Source organism: Aphelocoma coerulescens, chromosome 2 (genome assembly GCF_041296385.1).
Source record: "Aphelocoma coerulescens isolate FSJ_1873_10779 chromosome 2, UR_Acoe_1.0, whole genome shotgun sequence".
NCBI lineage: Eukaryota > Metazoa > Chordata > Aves > Passeriformes > Corvidae > Aphelocoma > Aphelocoma coerulescens.
In genome coordinates this window covers 43,981,347-43,998,734 of record NC_091015.1, presented here as the reverse complement: position 1 = coordinate 43,998,734, position 17,388 = coordinate 43,981,347, and the positions used below count along the sequence as shown (strand labels likewise).

The window sequence follows — 17,388 nt, the reverse complement described above, 5'->3', positions numbered from 1 at the left end:
CGGGATACCGGGATAGGTGAGAATTTACCTTTGCATCCAGTATCTCAGCCCTTATGTGCCATCATGTCTTCACTGCTGTTGTCACTACCAGCAGCTGGGTTAAATCCTGGGCTTCACATGTTCACATGGCAGACTTGGAGAAAACACCAGGGCCCTTGGGCTGGCGGGGAATAGCAGGGAAGATAAGCAGGGGAATATCTCTCCGTACCGTCCAGTTTTTCTTGGCTGATATCCACACCAAATATGAGGAAGTTTAAAAACTCCTGGGTAATTTATTATTTACATTTCTCTGTTAAAATATGTACATAAGAAATAACATGCAACCAGCATGAAACATACAATACAGTGTGAGCTTTGTAATTTTGCCCATCTATTAACTATTATTTTCCAGTTGAACCTTGTGGATAAGGCCATTTATGTAAACATGGACTGTTTTATGACAGAGACAGTTGTGAACATTTTAGATAACACAGTTTTCCAATCCTTTTGGAAGTTCAGGAGCCAAAAGTACTTCTTTTATTTTAATTAGAAATATTTCTGTTATTAGTGATCTCTTCCCACCTTGCAGCTATCTACCCCTTCCATGAATAAAGAAAATACCTTATTCATGGAGAGAGTTTTTTGGAGTCAGAACTCCTTGAAGGCATATTACAAAAAACCAAAACAAAACTCTCCAAGTTTTAAGTCTCCTGAAAAATGGAATACTGGAAAATGCTGCAGCAAAAACATCTGTAGCCCAGGAAGGACATGCCACTGCTCACAGCCCCCAGTCAATGATGTGTGTGGTAGGAGAGGAAAGGTTCCTAACACTGCATAACTTTTAGGAGTACTCAGCATACCTGTTGCTGTGGTTACTAACCAGAGCCTCCCCTGTATGAGTGCTATTTGCACTGTGCCAGATGGTTGATAAATCCCATCGGGGAACTTGCTGTCCCTTGTGTTACTGTCCGATCTTTTCTCTGAGAGCTGTGATTTAATTTGCACCAATTTACACATAGATTATTCAGTCACAACACACTAATATAAGACATAAAACTGCTGCAGGCATGCAGTCACTTTAGTGAACTCCTGTATCCCCTGCATAACACCAGAAATGTATTTTGTCTTATGTATTGATGTTCAAGTTGTTGCAATTTGATGAATAATGCTAAGATGAGAAGAAAAAAAAACTATGCCTGAATTTTAATAACATAGTTACTGCAGCACATTTATTGCAGAGGGAAGTGAGATGCCTTTTGCAGTTCATTGGCCTGCCACAAGTATTTCTGTGCAGGCAGCATCAAAACCATGAAGCACAGATGAAAATTAAAGAGGCTCATTGCATAAGAAAGTAGTGCTGTTGCCTCTGTATTTTCTGCTGCTTTGGTGTCATTACTGCCTTACCCTCTCAGGATGACAGTCCACCTGCCTGGACTATTTATTATTATGAGTCTTAAGCTATTGTCAAGTGCTTTAGCCTCATTGTTTCAAGTGGGGTTCTAACACATTAAAAAACCCCAATAAATGTGTCTTGTGATACTTTTTTAGAGTTACAAACATAAATATGCTGTCCCAGATTTCTGTGAATGAAAACAAGGTAAATGACAAAAATTATGAAAACAAAGCAAGAGACTGATGATTTTTTGATACAACATTACTCCAGAAGTAGGCAACCTTTTTGACTGGACAATGGAGCAGCTTGGTTGTGTGGTTCAGTGCTGTTGTGCCTAACAGGTTTCTAGACACTGAGAGTAACTACAGCATGCCCAGAGTCCTTGCAGCATCCTGTCCCTGTCACACTGAGGAGTTGTGTTCTGTCACTTGTGTAATGGGGATATGAATCACCTTCTGTGGTGCATGAGTAAGAGCTCAGCATCTAAGCCTGCCGTTGTGCCTACAATCGCATTTTATGTACAGCTGCAGCCATTTCCATAGATTAATCTTCAATGGTATAATTGGATAAGGAGGCTGCAGCCAGGATTTCTCCTATCTTTTTCATTTTGAACATTCACAGAGCTCAGCAAGTGACATCTTTATTTTACATCATAATCCAGCACCTGCTGTCCTTTTTTCTTTGTTGTGGATAGAAGCCACTTTTAGAGTGGGAGAATTACTCTCAGTTCTCTGGTCCAGTCTTCTGACTATATAATAATAGTCAAAGCAGAAACTCCTAAGTGCCATTGACACTTCTTGCTCTTTAGGTTCAGTCTATGACATCAGCTGAATTTACTGGCCGATGGTGTAACTATTATCTAGGATCTCACAGGCATTTTCAATGTTACTAACTCTGCTATATATATGAAGCTCTTTTCTTCCTGTAACTGACTGTAAGAGGAATAATTTAAATTTAGTGGGATGCCTTCACAGGTATAGGCTTAGAATTCTTCTTAGCAATCAAGTACATTTCTTCTGAACAACCCGAGTTCATCTGATTTTTAGGTACTCCAAATCAGTGTTCCACCAGGAAGAACACGACTAACATGGTGGCTTGAAATGACAAAAATGAATACCAACAAAAAGGTTTTCTTGACTGTACTACCCTTCCAGCAAAATCTATCATTTTAAGCCTTTTAATATAATTTCAAACCTTAGATGGTATTTTCTACCATCTACATTAAGTCAACTTCTCTCCTCCTAAACACAGTTTACTGAGAAAACTAGTTACACCCGTTGTATGCCTGCATTGCTGCTGTCTTGAACTTGCGGAGGAAAGTATTTTGGAAATGATGAAATAAAGACTAGTGCTGCAGTGTCTTGATGATTTTGGGGTACTAGTTCTGCTGAACTAGCTTTGATCTCCAGCTAAGTAGATGTTTAAAGAAAACAAAAAACCCACTGTTAACTTAAGCTGTATATTGCAGCGTCTGCCTTTTGTTCTCTTCCCTTCACATATAAAACATGGAAAAACATTCTTTAAATTATCTTTTCTAAAGATGTGTCCTTCCTGCCCTCCTTCTTTGATTTTGCATTCCATTGGAAACCAATCTTTTACAGGAGAAAAAAAATTATAAAAGCCATACGTTCTGCTATTATGTTTTTAAAGAGGAAATAATCAATAGATAAGCATTGTGGCTTTGTCCTAATTATTATAATTTTGTATTTTCTGTTTACACAGTAATCTCCATTGAGAGATTTTAAAGATGCAGCTCTGAGAAAATGTTCTCCCCATTTCATGTGTGAGGTAATTTAATTACTGTGAGGCTGCAAGATTTATCCAAACCCAAGCAGCAAGCTTATAGCAGAGCAACATACACCCCAAGGCTCTCTCAATTCCCAGTACTGTGCTCTAACCACTCATCCTTGCTGCTTTACACAGTTCATGACAGCTTACACAGAAAGGAAGCATCAAGGATTTCTGTGTTGACAGTATGTAATCATTCTGTAGACAGTCTAATAATTCTTAGGTAGATTATACTCGGCCATGATCATCTCCAGTGTAATTAGAGAAGAGACTTAGTCATCTAAGTGAGCATAATATAGGTAATGTAAGTGGCGTGTTATAGGATATAATCTAAACTCTTTTCTAAATTGCACCTGCTCTTTTCATCAGCTGTCTTTCTGATTCTAAGAAGCAAGCTGCCTGTGACGCAGTTCATCCTTGATGTAACTCCAGAGCAAGGAATTTGAGTTGTTATGTTCAACTAGAATTATTACAATTAAACTGGTATAAAGTCCTCACCTTTTCAGTGACTCAGATCACCTTTCAGTTACACACTTAAGCAGGAGATATACAGTCTTTTCTTTTTCTGTGGTAAAACACATTGAAATGTAATTCTGATGACAGCAAAACTGATAGCAGAGGAAAACCAAGGTCTTGCTTAAAATACATAATGGAAACTCTTAGAGTATGAAGAGCTCCATGTTGCTAATGATTAGCCCTGCTTTTTAATCAAAAGCATCAAGCCTAAGTAACGACTTCTAAATTAGACCCTATTCAGGTTACTGACATACCCCCAGAAGGTGCAGTGCCACAGTATTTCACATTCACTGAGACTGGGAACAGCAAACTATTTTCACACTATCTTCACTCAGTTATATAATGGAGCTGCAACTTTTGGTCTGCATTGAAGTTTGACAGCAACAGTGTCCAAAGCTTATCCACAATTTCTGAACACATGTAGACCTATGGTGTTGTTTGTGGTGATGAGAGGAAATTCTTTTCAGTGCATATGGTTTCAGAATTTTTCCTTCTATATTTTCTTTTAATGTAGTGTCACATATGCAGATTCTGTCTGGCTTTTTGTTTTTTCTTTCACCAGGTTACTAAAACAGATTGTCTGATCTAATAGGCAGTGTGATATTTAAGCATTACTGTAGTACCAACCTAACATACTTCCTTCTTTCTGCTCTCATAGTGAATTACTCTAGTTTTTAAGGCTCTTTTATCTCTCTACTGGCTTGTCCTTGCCTCTCTGACCTTTTCCCCTGCCTCCTTTTAACCTTCCTATCTTCCAAACATACTTGGCAGTCTCTTCTGCACATTAAATGTCTGGTTTAAGGCAGGAATTGGTGGAATGTGCAGCAAGGTTCTTCTCCTTGAAGACAGAAATAGAAATAAAAAGGTGCTGCCTTATACCAGCACCATGTAACCATATGTGTTAGACCATATTTAGCAGTTTAACCATTTATGCAGGTACCTGCATGATTTTACTTAGCAGTGAAAGTATTTTCACCTCTGTATGGAAGCACAGGTTGTGTGCTGAGGATGGAGTGCAGAGGACAGCCCCATTTGGGCAGGTTTGGCAAAGAGAGCAGGCCATCTGCTCCACATGCCATGGCTGAGGGATGCTGTGCTGTGAATGGGGCCTCAAATGGATGGCGGGTGCTGCCTTGCTTTGGGACTGGTGGTGCTGCACCCAAAGAGCTGAGAGGTCCCTGGGGGTTCAGCTGCTGGAGGAGTAGGAGCCCACTGTGACACTTCACATGCAGCAGCAGAGACATCCTCAGTCATCAATCACAGAATCAATGTGATTGGACAAAAGTTGTAAAAGACCTCCAAGATCATCGAGCCCAACATCTGACTGATCACCACCTTATCAACTAGACCATGGCACTAAGTGCCAGCCCAGTTGCTTCTTGAACACCTCCAGGGATGGTGACCTCACCACCTCCCTGGGCAGCCTATTCCAGTCCTTAACAACCCTTTCCTTGAGGAAACTCCTCCTGATGAGGTCATCCCCTCATCTTTGCAAAGTTTGGAGAACTCCTTACGCAGCGGTTTGACTGGTTAATGAGGTAGCAGCCATATTTTAAAACACCTTCCTAGACTTACCCTCTGTGTGAGATAGAGGAACACAAGCTGACCGTAAGACTAAAACGGAACAAAAAAGCCCCTTCTCTTCTAACACCTAAAGAGACGGGCACGTTTATGCCCGCTCTTGGTCCTCTGACCGGGCTGAGGGACGGCGTCAAATGTTGATGCCTCTCCACAGCAGCACAGAATGGGTCAGGTGGGAAGGGACCACAGTGCGGCATCTGGTCCAGCCTCCGTGCTCGAGCAGGGTCATCCCAAAGCACGCGGCACGGGCTCGTGTCCAGACGGTTCTTGAGTATCTCCGGTGTGGGAGACGCCGCAGCCGCTCGCGCCGGGGCCGCAGCACGCCCGGGGCCGCAGCACGCCCGGGCCCGCAGCACGCCCGGGGCCGCGCCCTCCGCCGCCGCCGGCCGGGACTCGCGCGCGGAGCGTGCGGCGGCGGCGGCTGCGCGCGCAGGGGGCGGGGCCCGGGGCGCCGCGGGGCTGAGCGGAGCGGGCGGAGCGGGCGGAGCGGGAGCGGCGCTCAGGTACGGGAGCGGTGCCGGCAGCGCCGCGGGGCAGGGCGGCAGCTCCCCATCATCTTCCCGTCCCCTTCCCGTCCCGTTCCCCCTCGGAGCGGCGCGGCCGGGCTGGTGTGTTACTTCTCGGCGCGGGGAAAAGTGTCGGGGTCTGCGGGCAGCGACCTTCCCGGCGGGGCTTGCCCCGCCAGCGCTGTGCGGCGGCGGTGGACAGGGAGGGAAGCAAGGAGGGGAGCAGGCAAGGAGGGATGTAGGGAGGCGAAGAAGGAGGAAGCCGTGGGGGATGGCGCGGGAGGGGACCAGCGGGGATGTCGCGGGAGGATGGCGCAGAGCCGGTTTCCCGGAGTCGGTGCGGGCGATGTCCCCCGGCGCTCCGCGCACCTGCTCCCGCGCCGCCGGGCGGGGTCCGCGGGCCTCCCGTACCGTGGCTGCGCCGCCGCCTCCCCCGTCCCGGCAGTGCGGGCGGGGGTCCGGGGCGGGGGAGGACTCAGGGTTGGGAGCTGGCATCAGCAGATGCCGTCCCCGGCTGTCCTTTGCCTTCCTATTTGAAGCAAGGCTCTCCGGCCTCTCGTCTTCGCTGGCTGCCCTCTCTAGCCGCTACTGTTTTCCCTTCTGCTCTTTAAGAACCCGGCGAGGGTTTTTTCCCCCTATCTTTTTCTTGAAGGTGCCTTTTCATATGGTCACCTTGAAACCTAGATGGCTTCATGTGCCTTTCTAAGCATACTGTTACGCTCAGGTGGGTATGCGATGGTTTCAGTCACTGATGAGCAGACATACCTTCCTGCAGGAGCCTGCAAAACTGACATCTCTATTCGTGCTACTATAATAATTCTACAGGCTATGATTAATCTGCCTTAAAAAAACATCCTCCAGTACTGATAGTTAAAGGGGAAATAAATAATATTTAACCAGGTTCTCAAGCAGAAGACAGCTTTGTTAGGGCCTTGATCCTATGAGTGCCCATGCTTGTAAATTTATCCCTATGAAAAAGTGTTCCCAGAACTGAGAAAAGCCATCCATACCTGTAAGGTATCAAACTTTAATAACCCCAGAGAAATGATTGTGCTGCAGTAAACCTGGTAAATTCCGTGATGCAAAATATGTGTCTATGCTAAGTAGTTTAAAAGATAATAAACACATGAGCTTGTGCGAAGTGGAGTGACTGGCTCATTTAGTTTATAGGCTATTACAGTTTCAACTACTGCTCTAAAAGCTGTTTTAGAATTAGTGATTTAAGGCACCTCCAAACATGCTGTTTTGTTCATAATATGCGCTCTAAATCTTCAGCCAGGCCAAACAAAATCTTGAAAGACCTCCAGTTATATTCTACTTAGGAAGTAGATCTCTGCAAACACATGACTTTCTGCTTTTTGAGGTGAACCAAGACTGAAGTTAACTTAAACCATTTATAGTGCTGTGGACTTTCCAAGTAGCTTATGTCCCAGAGCTTACATAGTCTAAAAAGGCAGGTGTTATATTGAGGCAAATGTGGTGGATGAAAATCCTTTATTGGTATCAGTTTTGTCCTCCCCAGAAAAGTATTTTTCATGCTTAGGGCTTGAGATTTTTAAAGGTCGCTTCCAGTTTTGAAAGACATTTGTAACTTTTTATTGTTTTTTTTGGTTTTGTTTTTTTTTTTTCTTGGTAAAGTACAGCATTATTTAAGCTCCATTCATTTATTTGTGCCAAGGTTGGTTTCTTTGGTAAAGGGTACTGAATTTGGCTCTCCACCCTCTCCTACAGAAGTCATCAACTGTGGATACTTTACGGAGCTTGCTTGTGGGAAAATTTGCTAGTTGTTTGAAGCTGCTAGTAAGAATTTCTGTGTTATGAGCTTGAAGAATCGTGAAGATGGACATTGTCCCCATAGTGTATTTTTCTCTTTGCAGTAAATTCAGCAGATTGAGAAACAGAATTGCTACCCAGACCTGCCTCTCTGTGGAGTCCCCAAATGCCTGGTTTCTGACACCGTGCTGCGTTACATCCTAACATTTGCAAACTCTTATTGGTAGTGTTGCGACACTTGCTGTTTTTTAGGGTATATTTAAAACTAAAGGGAGACTTCCAGCAAGCTGCTTTGATGCTTTTTATTTTGCGCCTTGTTAACACAACAGCGTTGCTAATTTGAAATGACGAGCAGTCAGCGTGCATTAGCCAGCTGTGCGAGGAGGTGGACAGGCTCCCTTGTGCAGGGACGAGGACCCGGCTGAGCCGCGAAACGGGATTGTGCTGCCTCTGTAGGAAAAGCGCAAGCTCCACGGCCAAGCGTTGTGCAGCAGTTAGCAACTTCTCATCATGAGCTTGTGTGCTGTACAAAGATGCTTTAGATGCCAGCAGCCCCTAACAAGGGTCTCTGCCCCAAAGGCAGAAGCAAGAAAACAGGTGTTTCTCTACAAAATGGAGAGTGTTACAAATATGATCTTAAACTGCGGGCTGGGATAGCAGCCACAAAAGGGATAGAGTTCTGTGACTGCTTGGAGACTTAATTAAGAGCACTGACACTCACTCATTGAAAAGTCTGTATAAATAATGAATTTTCCCTGTATGTGCAGCCTGTGATGGAAATGAGTCTGAAATCTGTTGTCTTCTGCATGACTGATCCTGATTTGTTTTTAAATAGAACTATGTTTTCATTAACATAATTCAGATTACTTGGGGCAAAAAATAAGGTCCTGTCTTATTTTGAAAGATGCCCGCTTTGAAAGCGAGGACATACTTTGGACAAGGGTGTATTATAGAATTAAAATAGAACTAGTTGGTCAAGGGATTGTAAACTCTTGTAACAGCTGAAATTTTACCATTTGTTAGGACTTAAAGTGCTGAAGAGTTTCAGAATGCTCATTTGATGGCCACTATCTCATTTTTTTAGACTGTCTAAAGCAATCTGGCAGCTGTTGCCAGGAATATTCTAAATTTTCCCACATACAGCAAGAGAAATATTTTCAATTCCTTCCAGGCCTATTATACATTTGTTCAGTTAAATGACTGAAGGGATCATACAGCTTAGTAAAGCTTTGAAGTGCAACTTGATTTTATGCCTGCATAGAGAATTGCTATTTCTCGTAATTTAAAAATAAAAGTAAATTTACTGGAGAAAAAGGCCATCCCAAATCCCTGGTTCAAAGTCTGAGATGTTGCCCATTTTGAGTAAATTCTTGAGAAATTTTCAGCACGTAGTTAATGTAAAAAAAAAAAAAAAAGGGTTGAGCATGTCTTGCTAAATTTCAGCTGTTGATTAAACTCCCCTTGGGTATCTTGTCAGGCACAGCTTAGAGGGACAGTTGAATGTGGCACCTTCAAGCAGTAAAGTGGTGTCATCATCTACTGGTAGTTAGGAAAGAGTCAAACAATTTGACTAAGGTCTAATAATGAAATGTCCAAACCATAGGGATACAGGGATCTGGTGTGGTTTTGTGCTTTATATTCAGGAACAGTCTGTGCTTTCTAATTTCTTAATACATGCAACCTTCCTCTCTCCTGATAAGTCATGCATTAAAACTGACCAAATTGTCAATAAAAAAAAATAACCTTTCAGTGTTTCCTTAGATGGGAACAGTATTATTATTGTGCCTTCCAGTTTGCTGTCTTTGTTCTGTGCCTGCAGCTGAATGAATTTTGCTTTTCATTTCTGTTTTTGGAAGCATTGCTTTTCTGCAGGGTGCAGAGATCACATGTCTCTATGTGCATAAGATGCTGGGCTTGATTTGTAAATGGAAATACAAGCTTGTCTCAGGCACAAGAAACATCTTAATTTCAAAGTTAAAATAGAGGTTGAAAACCAACAACTCAGCTCTGAACAAAGTTTTAACAATTGTAACTGACCTTTCTTTTGCCACACCATTAAAAATATGGAAGAGTTGAGAATAAATGGTGCATGGCCCATGCAATATATTCTTCCTGTCCTAATAAGACAGCCTTGATCCAAATCTGAGGACCCTTGCTCATATGCTGCCTCTCAGTTCTTTATTGTAAATGTTTCTTGCAGATCACTTACCCTTTCTGGTTGGAATGAAAACAGGTTTATTGCAATCTTAAAATATTACTGAAATAGTTCAGCAGTATTTGCACAGCTGGGTTTCTGTTTTATAAAAGCACAAAATATAGTGAGGAATAGTTATCCTTTAATACACAAAACCACATTATATGTCTTCATAAGAGGTTTAATGTGCTCTCTGGACCTTAAAAGCAGCTCAAATCTCTTTTGTAAGATAAATATGAAAGAAAATGCTGTCGTCACCAGAATGTAGTCCAAACTTAGCAGCAAGGAGTTTCTCTGCCTCTGTGTTTCTGGTACCTAAAGCACCTGTTAAAGACTGGCTTTAATTTGAAGGAACCAAAGAAGTGAGGGTAGAAAGATCAGGCTATATGATCAATAAAACTGATGTTCTGACCAAACTGCTGTGGAGGTCTGAGATGAAACCCTGGTCTTAACACTCCCACGGTTGTTTTTGTGGACACCTGTGCTGTCTTGAAAACACGAGGTTGATTATTACCAGCATTAATAATGGGTTATCTAGGACAATCACAGGTGTGCTTCAAAAACTGGGAGTTAGGAGAGGTTTAGTCTTCATCCTGTACAACACTTTGATCATGTCTGAGCTTCAGAGAGCTTGACAATTATACCAACAAAGCTCTTGAAGACAAACACAGGAAATGTTTGAAAGATGAGTCTGTAATATATCTATGCAACCTCTCTAAGGTGAATGCTAGCAAGGTGTGTTGTTCCTGGTTCCATCCATGCTTGCTAGCATAGTTGTGCTGAGTAATGAACACAGCAGTGATGCTCCTGGGTGAAGGTTTGGCTCGATCAAGCTGAAGTTTTGCCAGCTTCTGAGTCTAATCAATATCAGGCAGATTTTACAGCTGAATGCTACTCATCACAACACGAGGTGAATGCTCTTCTGTTGTCAGTGCTGACTGCTTGGTCTCACTGAAGCTTAATATCCTTAATATCTGCTTGAGCGCTGCTTCAATTTCTTGTGAAGAGGATCTGTAATGGTGGCAGCTGCCTTCTCATGTAGCACCTTTTACTTGATACGTGATAGTGACTGTTATTGAATTTTTGAGCAAGAGACTATATTGGTGTAGAAAACAGAATTTCTTCATTGTGTGTTAGGGGCAGAACTGTTTGTAGACGTGTATCACTTAAAATGTCTTAAATGGTGTGTTGCTGGGAAAGAAATAGCTCTGTGTGGGAATAGCTCCTTCAGAACTTTGTCATTTGGTATAAATCTTAATTGAGATTAACAATAACTACTAATTAGCATTTCAGAAACTTGTATTAAACCCAAAGGGTTTTTATATGTGGTGTTATGGGCATCTTCAGCTTTCCCTGAGACGAAGTGAGCAGCAATTAAAAGAATTGCGAAGAGCAAATATTGGTTTAGTTCAATAAGCATGAGTTAAATTTCGAGACAGACCCTTACTTTCACCCTTTTTTTTTCCACACCAATCCTTTTTGTCACCCACTGCTTCCTAGTGAGTGCTGTGCTTTCATTACAAGCCTATTGTTTTGTTCTTCAATTGACAGAAAAGATAGAGAAAAGAGCAAAACTAGTTGTACTGTTATAGAAATAAGTTTTGGAATTACTTAAACAATAACTTGTTATAAGACCTTCAAGATCATAATAGTTCATAGTACTGAATGTTTATTTTTGGTAATGTGTTTTCTTAATAAGACAGCAACTGTGAAAGCTGCTGTTGTCAAGCCAGTTTTCACATAATTTGTAACTTTGTAAAACTAGTAATTACTTTGTGCTTAAGGTCTTCAGGTTATTTTGGCAAACAAGGAAAATTAGTTGACTTGAAAAGTCAACATCTCTTTGATGTGGGATGATAAAGTTATTTTTCTGAGAAGTAATTTTGTTGTAGCAGTCAGATTCTTGAGCTTTATAAAAGATTATTGCAGTACCAAATTACAGCTTTCAGAGAAGTACACAGTGTTATTCTGGAGAAATAACAGAATAAAACCCCAAGAACTCTAGAGTGAATTACTATGAAAATCTTCCTTTCTTTAGTTTGGACACTGTCATGCTAAGCCCAGAGTGCTTTGTTGTGGATACATGGCTATTTCAGTTTTCTTAGGCTGGGGGGAAGGAAGGCTCCAAAGCACACTGAATTATTTATGCCTGTCTCTATTTTCTTAAGAGCTTGGCTTCAGCCTCTGACATTCATGTTTGTGAGGTGGAGGATGGGGTACTGCAACCTCTATTCCATGTGTTAATCTCTCTTCCAGCATTATTTGTCTGTTCATGTTTTTGTAAGTGAAAAATGACATCTAAATGGAGTTTTTATTAGATTGACACAAGCTGTATGTACAGATTTAATAGCAGTTTTATTCCTTGTTGACCACTCTACATTTCTGATTGTGGATACATTTTGACTCTAATAGTACAAGCTGTTCTAATTGGAGTTTGTGAGCTTTTTAAATACATGTCAGCATCTGTAAGAGCCTCATACTGTGAAATGGAAAACACTCCAGTGTAAAATGCTTCAGGCTTCAATATTTTCAACCTGAAGATTAATTTTTCTTTGTTCATCAAGATTTATGGGTTAGTTTACTTGAGGTGGTGCTAGGCAATTGCACACCCATGTTCACCCTGTTTCAGGAGTATAGCTAGGCTCAGACATGTTTATAAAGCCCTGATAATTGTCATACCTGTTGTTTCCCATTGTGATGTTTGGAACCAGACATCTGTCCAGAGAAGGGCAGTGAAGCTGCGAAGAGTAAGTCCTACGAGAAGCAGCTGAGGGAGCTTGGGGGTGTTCAGCCTGGAGACGAGGAGGCTCAGGGGAGACCTTATAATTTTCTACAACAACCTGAAAGGAGGCTGTAGCCAGGTGGGAGTCAGTCTTTCCTCCCAAGCAACCAGTGACAGGAGAAGAGGAAGTAGTCTAGAGCTGCACCAGAGAAGGCTTGGTTTGGACGTGACAGAGAATTTCTTCACTGAAAGGCTTGTTAAGCCCTGGAACAGGCTGCCAAGGGAGGTGGTGGAGTCACCATCCCTGGAGGTATTTGAGAAACTCCTGGACATGGCACTTAGTGCTGTGATTTAGTTGATGTGGTGGTGTTTGCTCAAAGGCTGGACTCGATGATCGTGGAGGTATTTTCCAACCTTTTTGATTCTGTGATTGCCCAAGGTATGTCACTCCTTTCTGCATTAAAATAGTTACGAACTCAGTGCTGTCTGTTTTACCACTGACAGTAGTGGTGATATATTCATACAATTAATTTGGCTTGTCGGTTGTTAAATGGGACTTATCACAATGAGAAAAGATCTTAATAAAGGAACGTGTTAAGTAAGTCTTCTTTATAGTGTCAGGACACAGGAGACTGGAAAAAAAATTATGACCAGGTGGAAGATTGCATCCCTGCTGTAGCATGTTTTTGTCAAATAAAAAGGTAGCAAGTGGAGTATATTAGCTTGTGGCTTCTGCTCAGAACTCTTTTTTCAACCCTTGTGCCTGCAGTGATTTGAGGTTGACCAAGCATGATGCCTGTTAACTTCCTGCAACTGCAGCAGTTATTATATAGTGGCATAGCATAATGTACAGCTCTTTGTCTGTTTCCAGGCTTCCATATGCAGAGTGACTTTGGATATAGCCTGTAATGGTCTGTACAGTCCCTGCTTCTCTTAGCTTGCAGTGGCCCATCCATGAGTGTAATGGTTTGCAGTAGAGGCATACGGTGTAGGTTTACCTCTGTCTCCACCAGAATGTAGGTCTGAGGTATGGCCTGTTGAGAAAATCAGGCCAGTATACTTAATGTGATCTGGGGTAAAGAACTGTCTGAATGGGCAGCAAGGTGTTCTTTGAGATTTATTTGTAGTCATTCCCTGTGTTTTTTAAGGTTTTCAGGATTGCCTTTCACTGAAGGAGCAAACTGTGAAATAAGTGTAGGAATTACAACAGTAGGTGGTTTTGTAAGTTAGACTGAATTATCAGAGGTACTATGAAGGAGGAGTGTTCTTTTCCTCCTGTGGCTGAAAGATGTTTGTTTGGTCCTGAGCCGTGTAAGAGGGTAAAAGGTGGCAAATATATGAAAATGAGGACAACCTGAAGTTGAATAAAGAAAAGAAGAACATGAAGTACACCAGTAGAAATGTCCTGCTTAGATAGGTGGTTGCTAACAGACTGTTTTAGTTATGTGATGGAGGAAGATAAAGTACAGTAGAGTTCTGAACAAATACAGGTTGTGGGTGTATCTGAGAAATGGCCATCCTTGTCATATTCAAAATAAACCAAATGAGATACTAGGAAAAAGTGCTACCTAGCAAACTGAGTAGATTTAAACTGTAGTAGACTGCTAGATGTCTTCCTTCTTAAAATGAAATCTGAGATCCCAGTGCCAGCTCCTCCCCTGACTGTCATGTTTTCAGTATAAGGTGATAACATTTGACAGTGTTCGACTGTTATGTACTCACCTGTATGAAATACACTGTGTTGAAGTGACCTTTAGTTATTGGGTAGCTTGCTCATACTTAGGAAATGTACTGTGTGTTGAAGGAAACTCTACTTACTCATACTTTCATGCTTAAAAAGCATTACCAAAATGGCAAGTTTGTTTTTGGTTCAGTAACTGTTGGTATAATTAAGGAAAAAAAAAAATCCCACAAATACACTTACTCATACTTTCATGCTTAAAAAGCATTACCAAAATGGCAATTTGTTTTAGGTTCAGTAACTGCTGGTATATTTAAGGGAAAAAAGAAATATCACACATACAGTTGAGTCTGTTTATTTTAGGGAGGTTTCAGAATTCTGAAGAGCATTACATACTTAAAAGCTTCTAATTCTTTTCCCTACCTAGTCAGACGATAGGTATGTAAATGCCTGCCTTGCATACCTTCATATTTGTTCAGTAACAGGGTGCTGAAACATTTCCCATCTTTTTAAGCCTATCTGCCAATATGTTTAGGTATTCATTTAATTTAAATTATTATTGTATATAATTTTAACCTTTCTTGCTAGACTCTTGGATGCGTAATATTTTTCAGCTGTGTCATGTATTTCAAATAAATCTGCTTGGTTTGTGTTTAAAGGAAATACTTCTTTGGAACAGTGAGATCCTCACTAAGTCTGCAAGTTATTCAAGATTTTGGCTCATCTGGCAATGTGTCAGAAGGCAAATTTGGTGCACTAAAAGATGAGTTACCTGAAGGCAGATGGGAACTCTTAAGAGTGTTGGAAAGCAGTTCCATTGACATCACCAACACAGCAATACTCATACTTGGCATAACTCATAGCAAGGTGCTGAATGGTTTCATTAGTGATGAAGGTTGGGCAGCGTTCGACATACGCACCGCGTTTCGGTTCGACCTCCGACGGCTCGCAAGCGATGAGGGGCAACTGGAAGGGGCTTTTCAGCATGTCTGTGTGCAAGACACTCATGTAGAACGAGTAATGTCCTAGATTCAGAGGCACAATAGGCAGGTCTGCAGCCCAGTGTCCTCTTACAGATGTGTTTTATCAGCTGGAGTAATTCCAGCTCAAAGTAGCTTGTCCTTTCCCACCGGTCTAAACTCTGCTAGTAAAAAGGGATTTGTTTGTTTCCTAAAGCATTTTCAGCTCAAGTGAATATAATTTTACCTAAATTGAAAGATTGTGTGAGTTCCCTGGACAATTCATTGCCTCACATTGTGTTGGTAGAGGGGACTTGTAACATAGATCTACTTGACCTTTTTTTTGCAAGGTTGAACATCTGTGTGACCTGCTCGTAGTCTACACGCATACAATTACCATTTTATGGATTACAGTCTTTATACAAAAGGAATTCTTCCTGTGTTTTATTATCTGCTATTCTGTGAGATGTACTCAAATGGCACTGCTTAGAAGAAAAAAAAAAGCTAAATTTGAATGGTTTGAAGCATGTGCAAGTTAATGGTAAAAAAGCAGCTTTGCACACTTCCCCATGCCCAGCATTGTCTTGCAGATGAATTGGGGGCGGGGGCCACTCATGTGTTGGTTGTTTCTAAGGAGTGCAAATGTGTGCAAGTATTTTTACTTCTTCAGGATATTGTGGAAAAGGAAGATGTTTGTTTGTTTGGAGGCTGAGTTTCTATTGCTGTGATAAGAACTATGAAGAAAGCTCAGACATCTGCACTGAGTGCTTTTTTACCAAGTGATAAACAGCCCACCTTTTTATTTTGTGGGTATATGTGCCAGAATTTTCCTGAAAGGTGGGAAAAAAATGTCGGCTATGGCAATGTATACAAGATCAGCTACAGTAGTGTCATAGTCCTGAAACAGTTTATATTTTTTTCTTAATATATTGTCATTGCAAACACTTGAAATTATCCTATAAACATTTCACATTAGCCCGCATAAACAAATAAACAGCAATCAATTAAGTTCAGGTAAGAACAGCAATGCAGACAAACCACAGAGAAAATAAAGTGCAATTAGTGTTTCAGTGTCTCTCCCATCTGAGTAGATAAATTGACTGATGGTTTTTGATGTAACTGTGTTGTATCTTTGTTCTGTTTCCAGTTATGCTATTGTCCTCTCTCAGGAATCCCTCAAACATGTTTTATCTCTCCTTTTTAAAAATATTAAAGTGCATGCGAGCAGAGGGACTAAATTATTTAAAATTCTGTGTCTCTGCACTTGTCTGAGTCAGCAGAATACATCTAGGTCATATGTTCCTGAGCAGCTCCAATGCAGAGTATCTTCTTTCTGTGGGGACTAAGTAGACTCATTAAGGCACAGTTATCTTGCCTTTTTACCTATTTATGCCTTCACAAGGCTTGGGTGAAGAATGATGAAAATTATTATATTTTTAAAGTTCAATTCAGATAAGCTTCCTTTGAGCTGGCCTGTTCTTCCATTATCATTGGGCAATCCACTGACACTGAATGCAGGGAATGCATTCCCTCTTAGCTACAGTTAGCAGCAGTAGACTGAATGATTCTCTAATGTATGCAATTATGAATAAAAAAACCCACTAGTTTTGTTTGTTCATGCTTTCTTCCCTTTCTAGGATGGCTGCAGCTCCTCCAAGTTACTGTTTTGTAGCCTTCCCCCCATGTTCTAAAGATGGGCTGGTGGTGTTTGGGAAGAACTCTGCACGGCCTAGGGATGAAGTACAGGAGGTGGTCTACTTCGCTGCTGCAGAACATGATCCAGGAAGCAAAGTTGAGGTAAGGATGAATTCAAACTGTGAGAAATCACTGTTATTGGAAGAAATTAATACTGTCCTGTTTTCTCATCAGATTGTGGAGTCCTTGCTCACTCAAATCTCTTGAGTAGAAAGATTTTTTAAAAGTCCTGAAAATCAAACTCGGAATGTAGCTTTTTTAACTGGGGAAAACATCTGTGGTCTGTACTTTCTCCATCAGACGGGCAAAACTGTTCACATCTCATGTTCCTGCACCACCTAGTCTATTGATTCCTTTTTCCTTTTAAGGGAAAAATATCCTGGCTATCTGGAACTAGAAGCCAATTTTCAGAGTTTATCACGTGCCAAATGAATTATTCTCATTCATGCTTGTTGTTTGGCAGTAATGGGGGCTGACTGTGCTACACAGGTTGCAAAACAGGCAGACAGAAATCTGGGCCTTGAGGAACTTGTGCTCTAATAAGGGAATGTGAGAGGAGGAGAATGAGAGTGTGCAAGCCTTGTAAGCCAGACTTAACTCT

The 17,388-nt window shown here is 41.4% G+C and overlaps 1 protein-coding gene across 2 annotated transcripts in view; it reads left to right on the top strand.

Moving 5' to 3' along the window:
• Nucleotides 1-5,707: 5,707 nt before the first annotated feature.
• Nucleotides 5,708-17,388, top strand: part of SCRN1 (secernin 1) — a 41,259-nt gene continuing 29,578 nt past the window's right edge. The window contains exons 1-2 of one of the 2 annotated variants that reach the window (XM_069007207.1): nucleotides 5,708-5,760; nucleotides 16,730-16,889. In XM_069007207.1, coding sequence (XP_068863308.1) covers nucleotides 16,731-16,889 — 159 coding nt within the window. In that variant the 5' untranslated portion in view covers nucleotides 5,708-5,760; nucleotide 16,730. The other variant, XM_069007208.1, reaches the window with a different exon arrangement.